Genomic DNA, 12,515 nt, shown 5'->3' on the forward strand with positions numbered 1-12,515 from the left:
AGTAAGAAAAAATATAACTATATGCACACCAAAAATGGTCGTAGTTATAAACCAAGATTTTTAACAGTGTACTCTAAAAAGAGCCACTTTTCGCAAGGAAAAACTTACTAAATTAATGATAGCTAAACTAAAAACTAAATTTAAAAAAAAAATAATAAAATAACCGCTGCAAAAACCGAAATCAATTAAAAAAAAAGTTCGAAACATTTAAGCATAATAAAATTAATTTTTTTCAATCTAGAATATTTTCGTGATAAATATGTTACCAACATTTTGCTTTAACAAGATAAACGGTAATTAAAAACTTATTTTACAATCAACGTTTCACGAAACAATCTTTTTCACGAAATTATTTTGCAGGGCACTAAAGACTAACAACATCTTTTCGTATTGAAAGTAAAGAACAAGATTTTAGTATCTTGCATAAGCTTTGCTCATATCGCTCCGATTCTGAAAAGTAACAATAAGATCACACAACTCCCTTAGGTGCTTTACAATATTTGAGTGGCTACAGATTAAATAATTAGTTTGTGTAGACAATCGAAACGCAAGTAATTGTGCTCACAGCTGCCACGATTTTCACGTGACATACATCCCTACTGGTGCCACACACCAGTGCTGATAATATATAAATCCAGTAGGCAAGATACATATTCGAACCTGGAAGTACAGTATGCATGTATCCTAATACAATAATATTATCAAAATTAAAAGCGCACACACATGTATATTTCAGGCTAGATTTAAGGTAGCAGATTGAACGGCATACTTTAAATATCCAGAGAAATTTATACCCAAATGCAAATGAGGGAAAAAATGATATTTCAATTTATTGATGTCTCTAATCGTAAATTCTCCAAAGTAGTTCAGCTTTAATGTAACAGATTGGATTAAATGATAAAATCGCAATTTCATAAGAAAAAATAAGGCTAAATACAACAAGATATTTATCTTGACACATACCTATCCAGCATTATTTGTATAGCCATTTACCAGATGCTGACATATTTTGATAATCATTTATTTACTGCAATACACAAATGGCCAATTTTAGGTTAATAATGAATTGACAGAATAGCCAATTTTCATTTTCATTCACATAGGCACGGATCTGTGTAACATAACTTTGTGACAAATTTTCAAAGAATAAAAAAAAATGTAAGAGTCAGTGCAGAAGAAATTAAAGGAGTTTGAAGGTGAGAATTTGGGAAAATAGAAACAAGAGTCCAGAAAAACAGTTTAATTTTTTCACAACAAAATTACAGAGAAAGTCCGGAAGATAATTAAATAAAAAATTGAAAAGGGTGTACTTTAACAGGAAAATACAAAGAAGGAGAGTATTAAAAATATATAAGACAAGATGCTATAGTTTACATGCATACTTCAAACTTTGAAAGAAAAAAAAAGAAATAATAAACCAATAAGATACATTAGCAAGAGCTTGATTATCCAGCTGTTAAAAAAAACAAAGTTAACTACCCTTACCTTAAGGGATGTTTTATCTTACACAGTTAGAAAATAATAATTTTTTTTTTATATTTTTAAATGTGAAACATAAGATTTATTTTAAATCTTAAGGTAAAAATATCAAGGTTGATTATTTGTTTACCTTATTGCAATACAGAGAAGAAGAAAAAACTTTCTTTTTTTTTCGCTCTACAAAGCATTTTTGTTTCAGATTGCATCCACAATTATGGATTAGGATAAAGAAAAACAACACTGGATAATGAAGCTTTCACTGTAATTAGTAATATTTAAGGGCAGTACAAGAAGGTAAACATTTATATAGAAGAAGCTCAAAGAGTTTAATCAATACTACACCAAGTATATGATACACTACAGCTACACAAAGCAAAGAAAAGTTAGTAGAAATAACCAATAGTTAAGCACATTAAAAACACGAATACAAACGCATCGGTAAGCTGTCTAATCTAATTCAGTTACAAAATAGCTGAACTGATTCTAAATCCACAACTGGAGGATTTTAATTTTGGGAATTAATGCTAAAAATTATATCCTTAAGAGAAATCAAGTATGTGAACCCACAATACCACATGGTGTGATAGAGGTGCATTAAAATGTTTAACTCCTGACAATTATTTAATATAACAGTTATATTCTTGGAACAGTTCTGAATATGTTATGCCTATAACAAATATGCATGAAAATAAACGAACAGTGGAAAGGTCTAAGTGGATATGTTTACAAAAACTTGGTATCAAAGGAATTTTATATTATAGTACTATTAGAATGAAAAACTTCACTTTTTCTCATCCAAATAAATTATAAAGATTAAAAATTAGATTGCTTTTAATTTAATTAAGAAACAAGTTTAAATGCACAATAGTTATCTACTAAGATACACAAACTAATTTTTCTGAATGACAGAAAATAACTAAAAATAAGAGTTTCTTCAATGGAAAAAAAAATTATTATAATATTAAAATTATTATAGGTCAATAATGAAATGCAAACTGGTTGGCATTTCTAAATAAAAAATTAACAGGAGATTTAAACTAATTACTTTTAAATTGTTACTTGCAAACAAATAGTTGATTAAGAAGTTCTTGCAGATTACAAAATATAACTAAAAATTAGCACTTTTTTTAAGCAAGAGCAATAAATATAAATCAAAGGGCATGTTCAGTATTAAAATATGTATTGGTTGAATTTTTGAAAAAAATTTCTGAATAAAATAAAGCAATGACCTAGATCAAACTTAATTACTTTTTATTATTATTTGTTAACGTTTAGTATTACATTCAGAACTAATTTTTTGAAAATAACTGTTATGACCCATGTTTAAGTGGACTTAAGTCTATTATGTATTTTATTCATATACAGAAAATTTTCACAGATTTTATTTTTTTAAATGTAAGACAAATTTTATTTTTCAATACACATTATAAAAATTTTTAATTTTTTTGTCACAAGCAAAACAGTGCTCACAAAAGTAGCACCTGTTAAAAAAGGCACAGCTTGTGTTGTGTGCTTACAATGTATCATTTGGCCAATAGCCTCGTATGTAAAATTACAATTATGCATGTAAGTTTGTATACATATATATTTATAAATGATATGATTTTAAGCACTTTCGGCATTTAACCAATCTTTTTCTTCAAATTCAAGAACTTTAAGAGTTGCCAATTAAATAACGGGATTCCATTTCATAACTTTGATTTGAGGTAAGCAATATATTTGACACAAGTGGGAGAAAATTTTTCTGATAACAATTGGTGAAAAAAAATTCATTTACTGCTTCAAATTGATTTTTCAATGCACAATAACAAAATTTGCTTTAAAAAAAAATTTTTTTAAAAGAAAAATGTAGACATTTTAACAAATAATTATTCAAACTTCAATTAATAATGTTAAAACGCAGTATGTTGATGGTGATATGTTTATCACTGATATTGTATGATGTATTTTAACATAGATAAATATTTTAAACTATTTTGTTATCAGAATATTCACAAAAATACCATTTATTCAAAAAAATACCAAATTCCCAAAATTCAATAATTTCATTTGGGAGTCCTGTATCACTCAAGCTTATTTTCAGTATAAAAATTTCTAATATCTTTTGAAACTTTCATTTTGACACTAAAATTGATCAATTAAAAACTGAACAAAAATATTTTTTTTCTCATTTAAATCTTGTCTTAAGTTTAGAATATAATTAAGCTCATATTAAGAGGAAAATTCAGAAATTATATTTAACTATGCATAAAGGCACAATAATTTAAGATCAAATATTCATGCACAGAAATGACACTAGAAAAAAGATTTTACAATACACCAAAAATGGCAAAAGAAATCGTAAAATCTTTAATCCATTTGGGTCATGTGATCTTTTATACATACTTTTTTAAATTCCAAGAAAGCTATTTTATTTAACAGTTGCATAATAAAAAATTACATTTCAAATAGCCCTCAGATAAAAGCTGTACACAAAACTATCAAAGTTACTAAGCTAAATGTGGTCCGTCTTTGCAATTATTTTCTCCCTAATCTCATGAACAAGATGGTTTCTATATGAAAAAATTTATTAAAATATGTAGACACAAGAAATCTTATCTAGACTATTAATATGCAAAATACAGAAAAATATATATATATATTCAAGAAATTAAAAAATACAAATACATCTGCAAATGGAATGTTACTTAACTATTTTGCAGATTAAAAAAAAAAAAAGAAAAATCAAAGTAACAATCATTAAATGCTATTAAAAATATATATTCTACAGCAATTTATATTTCAATTACAATATTAAAATCACATTATAGCAATTTGACTCAAAATGAATATTAATTCAAATATATTTACACACATTTGGTTCATTAATTAACAGAATAAATATGAAATGTCCATTAATAAACATTTTCATACAAATCGATACGAAAGTTGAGTTTCAGTCTTTAATAAGTCTCAGATAGATGTGGAAACATTAGTATCGAAAAAAGGATATAAAGAATTACAAGTGATCAGCTGCGCTAATAGCAGTAAGTAGCTACAGTGATCAAACAAAACAGGATTTAATAACGTGTATCGGCAGCCACGATCAGCAACAATTAATATACTTTCAGAAGCAACAATATGCATACAAAGCGCACACGCGAAAAGTATTTTACTAAGACAGTAATAAATGTGTATAGATAAAAGTTAATTTGAAAGGAATAAACAGGCGGGTTTCTATCAAAGGATGAGGATTAAAAAAAATGATAGGATACTTTTATTTGTGCCTTTTTCAGAGAATTTGTAATTGTTTGCAAAAATACAGATCATTTTATATAAAAGACAATGTTATTAAAACCCATACCCAAGAAACAGATCCTTCACATTACAGGAAAGATCAGTAACAGTTCATGTCTGTGATACGAAGCAATAGAATAGGGAAATGACATCCATAACAGGAAAACAAATGAGGAAATGAGAAATAAGAGACAACAGTTATAATGTTGCTTAAAAACAATTAAAGGCGGAAAATCAAAAAATACAAACATATTCAGCAGAATATAAACAAGTCATTGCATATGTTCACGAAAATATTTTTACAACAGATTAATAATTTTTTTTTTTTTAATTATGTTACATGATCTTGATTTAGAATAGTAAGAAACAAAATTGAAGGGTTGATATGCAGCTCTTTCATAATCTGCTGAAAACTAAGTGAAATTAATTAATGAAATGCGATGTGAATGACTGTACATGTAATAAGTTCAGTTCTTGTGTACATTTGATGTTTACTGGTTGCTTCTATGTATCACAGACTGTACGAAACTACAAGTTAAGCTTCATATGGTTGACTTGGAAAATGATACTCTAAGATGACTTGCATCGCTTAGCTGGTAATTGTGCATTTTCTATAGAAGAGAAAAAAAGTTAAAGATACTGTATTTCTGAATTTTTATTTCAATTATAACTAGTTACACCAATATAAGATTCAATAATCAATGCTCAACAACAAAAACCTCAAAATGACTTTTTATTACTAAAGTAAAAATTATTAAAAAGGTGTATGAAAAAGTTACAAGCACTTCAAAAGCATTGTCTAACTAATAAAAATGAACCTGATACTATATCTACTGAATTCTTTCAAATAACATTAAAAATGTTTAAAAAATAACAATGTTGCCATATTAATTAATGCCACAAAAATTATAAAAAAGTTCTGATGATTTTTCTTTTTCTATTCCTCAATTTTTCGATTATGAGATCAGGAATTAACTATCTTTAAATTGGCATCAAAGAAATGTTTCACACTCAAAAAAGATTTAAGTATGCAAAAAATTCAAATTCTTTAAAATGAAATAGATAAACAAATAAAAAAAAGTCAAGCATTTTAGCCTTCCTTTTAAATTTATGATAAAAAACAAGGACATAAATTTTAGCAAATTTAATTGCTACGAAATTAATTTTGATCCATTTAATTTGTGGGTGAGCTTCAGACAACACGATAAAAAAGATTCTACACAAGTGCACAAAGTAAGACTTAAAGTGATTGCATCATATTAGACCCATGATATACATAATAAACAGCACATGGTTATACTTCATTAAACCCAATTTTTAGTTTACAACCATCAGTGGCTCAAGTATGGAGACAAACTAGACTTTTTATAGAACTAACCCAGAATCACATTACATGAAGTGAAAAACCACGAAAATCTCTCAGTTAGCCTGACAGCATGGGGATTCTAACCCACGATCTGAGGATATTTATTATGTCCACTGAGGATGTTTTACACCTGCACTAAGTTTAGTGCAAGCTGGGAGCAGAAATTGGATCAACCAGACAATTCTGGGATTTAAACCTGGGTCGCCTCCATTGGGAGGAGAACACTTTATACCCTGAGCCGTCACGGCTCCCCCCCTGGTATTATTAACATATGATTAGCTCATTGAACTAATGTGCAACTTAAATGATTATATTTCCTTTTGCCTATTAAAGTAATGAAAACATGAACATCAAAAACCTAAAAAATTCCTGTTTCATAATCCAAGCGACATAATTATGCAATTCTTTATAAAATAAAAATAACACAAATTTGATAGTCAGTGAAAATGTTGGAACCCTTAAACAGTGCTTTAGAAGCAAGAATTGATAAGAAAACAAAATCGCCAATATTGGAATTATGTTTCAAATAAAACTTTACTTCAAAAATGTTAAAAACTTGGAAAAAGAAATAACAGATTTTCTCTTAATTTTTTTCTTTTTTTTATGAAAACTACTTGCAATTTTAAATATTTAATTAAAGAACTTCGTAAATACAAAATATTAACAAGTTAACAGATACAAAGGTCAAACATCTATATATTTAAATAATAAAAGGAGAAATAATCATGTATAAATAGTTCGAACTTAACATGCATTATTACACTCAGGTTGCGTTAACAAGGTTAAGTAGTGTAAGATTTGATATTTAAGTAAGTTTTATTATTAAGAATGCAATTAAGTTCTCCCTCAATACCTCCATTCGTACTATTTATAGAAAAAATATTTTATCAGTTTATGATTAAGTAAATTGAACTAAAAAATATATTAGAAAATAAATAAAATGCTCGAGTGTTCTCTCATTTTGGCTATTCACTTGCATCAATTTCGACATCAGTTTTAAATAAATATAGACTATTGAAAAAGAATTACAATATAGGCAAACTTACTATTAAAGCAATAACAGCTTCTTCCACAGACTCCAACTGTATTAGTGCCATCTTTCTGTCTTTCCTACAATTAGATTTCGGAAGCTTAGAGGCCTTTCATTAATTACAACAAGTTAAAAATATAATTTAACTGAATGAAGTTAATACTCTCAAAACTTAGATTAAAACACGCAACATACGCAACAGGTGACACATATCCACCCGCATGACGAAATTTTGTTATTTGTAGAGTACAGCAAATAATTGATTATCAAAAAAAATGCAAGCATTTGGTTACTGATGGTGCAAAAAATGCTCAAGGGACACATATCCACCCGCATGACGAAATTTTGTTATTTGTAGAGTACAGCAAATAATTGATTATCAAAAAAATGCAAGCATTTGGTTACTGATGGTGCAAAAAATGCTCAAGGGACACTCCACCCGCATGACGAAATTTTGTTATTTGTAGAGTACAGCAAATAATTGATTATCAAAAAAATGCAAGCATTTGGTTACTGATGGTGCAAAAAATGCTCAAGGGATATGTGTTAAGGGTCAAAATAAAATGCTTATACACAAAAAAAAAAAAAATTTCAAAGGAAAAATAAATTTTTAGGAAATTTATTATTTAACATTATAAACATTCTTTATTTCAAAAATTGATATCACGGTCACAGTTTTTATGGAAATTAAAGAAGTTTTAATGAATGTTATTTTTTAGAAGCTCAAGGAATAATTAATTTAATTGAGGAACATTCTTAAAAAATAATAAGTTGGAGACTATTAAGAAAATAAAAAGTATAAAGATATTAAAAAACAAACTTACGGGAAAAACTTAAAACCAACAATGTTGCTTCCAGTCTCATCTGTAAAGGCTTGTCTAATTTGCTCTTCAGTCACACTTGGACTAAAAATAGGAAATTCAATAAAAAAAAAAAAAAAAATCAATTGAAAAAAAAAAAAAAGAAATTAAAGCAGCAACAAAAATTGACATCTTTGGAGAGCTCAAAAATAAGTGCTGGTCCTCAGAAGTCAACATATCATTTTTATGCCTGATAATTTTACTCCTTTTATTTTATATTGTGCCCAATTAAATTCATAAAATGTAAAATAAGAAATCACAATGCTAACACTGAACTTTGGCTATACTAAGCCTATATATTTTTTCTTTGATTAAAATAATTGCACAAAACAATATAAGAGCAGAAAAAGCATATGCACTCATAACTTATTTATATAGAATAAAAGTTAAAAGAAAAAAAAAAAAAAAAAGCAATTCAAGGATAAATATTAATATTTTACAATTTCAGGCAATCAGAAAATTAATGATGAAAATTCATTTGTTTAATAAGCAACAAATAAAAATAAATATAACAAAGTATATCAGGGCACGTAACCATATTGTTCAACAAAAAATGAGCATCTTTTAAGCACTAAAAATTTTTTTTCAAGCACTTGCACTTTTAAAAAACGCCCAATGAAAAAAGCACCTTTAAGGGCTTTTAAAAAACGAAAATAAAAAATAAGCACTTTTTAAAAAAGCACGCACCCTGTCATATAGACATATATTATCACATGCAAATTAATTTTCAAATACTTTTACATGATTATGATAAAATAACTAGTTTCTGACAAAGAACTCTTTATCTTGATTACATTAGCCACCATAAAAACAATTTTAAATATATTAAATTTTGTGTGGCTCATTCTATTTTTAAATTAATTTAACATTACTTAATTTCGAAAAAAAAAAAAAAAAAAAAAAAAAAATTTAATTATTTAAAAAGGTTATATAGTGTATTTTTTTAGATTTAAATAAAAGTTTTATAGATTTAAATCAAAGTTACTTAACACATCTGAGATATTAGAATCTATAAATAGTAATAATGTACTAATCAATAAATAGAAGAGCGTGAGAAGGCCATTAGCTTGCCAGTGACAAAGACGATGGCACTTAAACGATGAAATTAACAAGAGAAATAAAATTTTCTTTTGCTATAAAGGAAAATAAAATTTTGATAAAATTTTGTTGGTCCCCGTGATCATCATGAGAGAGATTTTTCAGTTAGATTCCAGAGGGAAAAATCAGAATTTCTTGGAAAATGCAGCAGAGTTGCACATGACAGTGCAAGAATCCTCCCCTTCCCAGTGAATCTAGCTCAGTATATGCACATGCGAACCTGCAAGTATTTCATCAAACATTCGAAGTGATTGGCAGTTTTATACGCTACTGACTGATTGTACACCAAAATGGATTATGATTAAATGAATTGTTAAAATGTTCAAAAGAAAAAAAGGGAGTATCATGCTTTTTGCCTAATTCGTTTCGAAAATCGACAGGAAAATTAAGCACCTTTTAAAAACGCCTTCAATGGCTTTTTTAAACTAAACTTTTAAAAATGCACTTTTAAAATGATACGCACCCTGAATAACTAAACTATAATATATAATAAACAAAACAGCTTTACTTACGGAATGTTAGACAAATGCAATGTGGCAGATGGAGCATATATGTTGAGGTAATTTTTTGAACCTGGTTTTTTAAATCTGTGCAAAGTAGACTGTGTATAATCTTTAGTTAAACCTGCATCCTGAAATAGAATTTTAATGTCTTTAATTTATCGCTAAATAGTATTTTGAACACAAAATGAATACTGGCTACAGAAACAATCATAGTTAAATCCAAAATAAAGACAAGCACTTACTGGTTGCCCATCTTTAGGCATTTGAACACTTTGGTGACGAGATGGTGCTACTCTAATTTGTTTCCCATATACTTTAATTTTATCAAGATGCGCCAAAGCTGCAAAGTAAATTATTTTTATCAATCAAATGATATAAATTTTTAGTAAAAAAAAAATAAAAATGTTTAGGTATAAAAATTTTTTTTATGAAAAATAAATTGTAATGTAAAAAATCATTTATACAAGGTTTTTCACTCCTTTGCTCTAACTTTTATTTAACATTTCAACACTTTTAAAATGCTGTTAACTAATTGAATGCTTGTCAACTACTTGATGATAAAAGCCTTTGCCTGTCTATAAAAGTCTATTATTTTCAATAACATTGATTTTAGATACACAGGTACGAACTTTCCAAACTATCGGTAATCAGATGTACAATTATGCATGCAACCTAAAGTGTTTTTACCATGTAATTCTATATGGATATATAAAAATAAGTATAACTAATATTAATAATATAATGCATGAAATTACTATTAAACATAAAAAAAAAACTTTTACTGTAAGCAAAATGTCATAAGTTTTGTTAGATTAGGGGGTAAAAAATATTATAAAATTAATAACAAAATTCTCGAGAACTGCAATTTTTATTGCTTAACGGAAACACTGCAATTTTGAGTATGAAATTCTAATAGTTGGCATCACTGTTGATGCAACAACCAGAAAATAATAATTCCATAGGAATAACATTAATAAATTACCAACAATGTAAGAGACACGCTCTTAATTATTAAAACATAAGAGCAGTAAATTTTTCTAACTTCAAAACAATAGAGGCTTACATGATAAAAGAATTAGCACCCTGATCAAAACATATTTCTAGTCCTTTTATTTTTATGCAATACTATATGCCCTTAATAAAACAGTTTACATTATTTAGTATTGTAAAATAGGCCTCATATTAGAGAGCACGAAGTAAAATGTTTTTTAGAACAAAAAATACTTAAAATCAAAGAAAGATGTTTTTAATGTTAAAAGTCATTTAAATTATTATATAAATACAAACACTTCCTGGCTTACCTAAAGTGATAAGCTGCATTTAATTAATATGAAAAAGCCCCTTGTGCAAGAAATAAGTAGACTTAAATTATAATAATCACCTTGCTCAAATATAAAATATGAGATGTAGAACCAAGTGAACAAAAAGCTCTGTTGTTTTTAAAAAGAAATTTATTTCCGAAGACTTGCAAAGAAGTAAGAGAAAAATATAGTACACTAACCTAATTGTGCCTGTTGTGGTTCAGCCATCTGGATAAGAGCATTATCTTTCTTGTTAAAAAGAATTTTTACCCTGTGCACATCCCCATAGACACCTGCACAGAAAAAAACCTTTGTTAAACTATATGTTGTGAATAGAAATAAGTTAAACTAGATTGGAAAAAATAACTTTAAAAACATTTTATTTGCATATATATTATAGGAAAATTAAGACTTCTGATTTCTAAAGCATAACTAATTAAAATCAAATGGATTTTTTTTTCGGTTTAAGCTAGGAGTACCTCTTATAAAATAATATAAGTCTAAGAGAATGATAAAATTTTTTTAACTGAATATATAATGCAGCATCTGCTTACTCCTGGGAAAAACCACAATATATCTCAACACCTAATATAAAAAATGTCATTGTAAAATAAACAGTTACATGCAGGATAATTAAAGCAACTTAGACAATAAAATAATATAATTTTTTCCCCTGCAGTAACAATGGCACTAATTGTGATTAGAGTCAGTGCTGACAATCTCGAGTCATCAGTATTTTAAAATAATCTATTGGAACTCGACTTGTTAATTGACAAAAGAAATATTCTCCATAAATTATAATTGCATGTCCTAAATTGCAAATTTTGAATATTTTTTTCTTTTTAATTTGAATATAGTAAAATACTAACAGTGGAAGTTTTCTTTAAACGAAAGCCATACTCAATGTAACCAAATTGACTATTATAGAATATGTGATGCAATAATATAGTGAAGAAACAGCAATTGTCGGAAAGCTTAAATTTGGATACCTGATGCATTGTTGGTTAAAAAAACATACAGATTGTCAAATTCCAAGTTATTCACGTAATTATTACAGTTAATAACTAGTCTATCAAACTAAGATTCTTACCAAAAATAAAAAGATTTTTACTCTTTGTAACCGTTTGAATTCTATTTTTAAAAAAACATTTACCCATAGGCTAGCATTACCCAGTCCTGTCTTTTTGCATATGCAGCAAATTTTTCAACAAAAAATAATCACCTTTTAAAACTTAAAAAACTTTTTTTAACACTTAGCATAATAATTTTCGAAGCCTTAACATGATCATAAAATAACTACTTTCTGACAAGGAACTCTTTTCTTGTCTATATTATCTTTATTTAATATATTCATATTAATTGTAACAACTATTTAATTATGTAAAAAAATGTAATTCATAATTCTAATTAAATCAACTATTACTTAAAAAGGTTATCAAGTGTATTTTTTAGAATTAAAAAAAAAAGTTATTTATAAAAGCATATTGAACCAAACAAGATTAATATTATTGATCGTACCGAATTTATAAAGATACGAAAAAAATTAAGCAAACTAAGAAAACTTCAATAAATTCATATTACAAAAGTAAATTAGAGAATGGT

The 12,515-nt window shown here is 27.0% G+C and overlaps 1 protein-coding gene across 3 annotated transcripts in view; it reads right to left on the reverse strand.

Annotated features, from left to right (window-relative positions):
- Positions 1–2,858: 2,858 nt before the first annotated feature.
- The window catches only part of heph (polypyrimidine tract-binding protein 1 heph), a 75,348-nt gene continuing 65,691 nt past the window's right edge, over positions 2,859–12,515 (reverse strand). For all 3 annotated transcript variants that reach the window (XM_016070744.5, XM_043040731.3, XM_043040737.3), the window contains 6 exons: positions 11,114–11,206; positions 9,855–9,952; positions 9,622–9,740; positions 7,976–8,056; positions 7,168–7,231; positions 2,859–5,366 (listed from right to left, as the gene is read on the reverse strand). In XM_016070744.5, coding sequence (XP_015926230.2) covers positions 5,298–5,366; positions 7,168–7,231; positions 7,976–8,056; positions 9,622–9,740; positions 9,855–9,952; positions 11,114–11,206 — 524 coding nt within the window. In that variant the 3' untranslated portion in view covers positions 2,859–5,297. The remainder of the gene's footprint in view (positions 5,367–7,167; positions 7,232–7,975; positions 8,057–9,621; positions 9,741–9,854; positions 9,953–11,113; positions 11,207–12,515) is intronic.

Source organism: Parasteatoda tepidariorum, chromosome 7 (genome assembly GCF_982258835.1).
Source record: "Parasteatoda tepidariorum strain Cologne lab strain chromosome 7, Ptep-v5.0, whole genome shotgun sequence".
Lineage (NCBI taxonomy): Eukaryota > Metazoa > Arthropoda > Arachnida > Araneae > Theridiidae > Parasteatoda > Parasteatoda tepidariorum.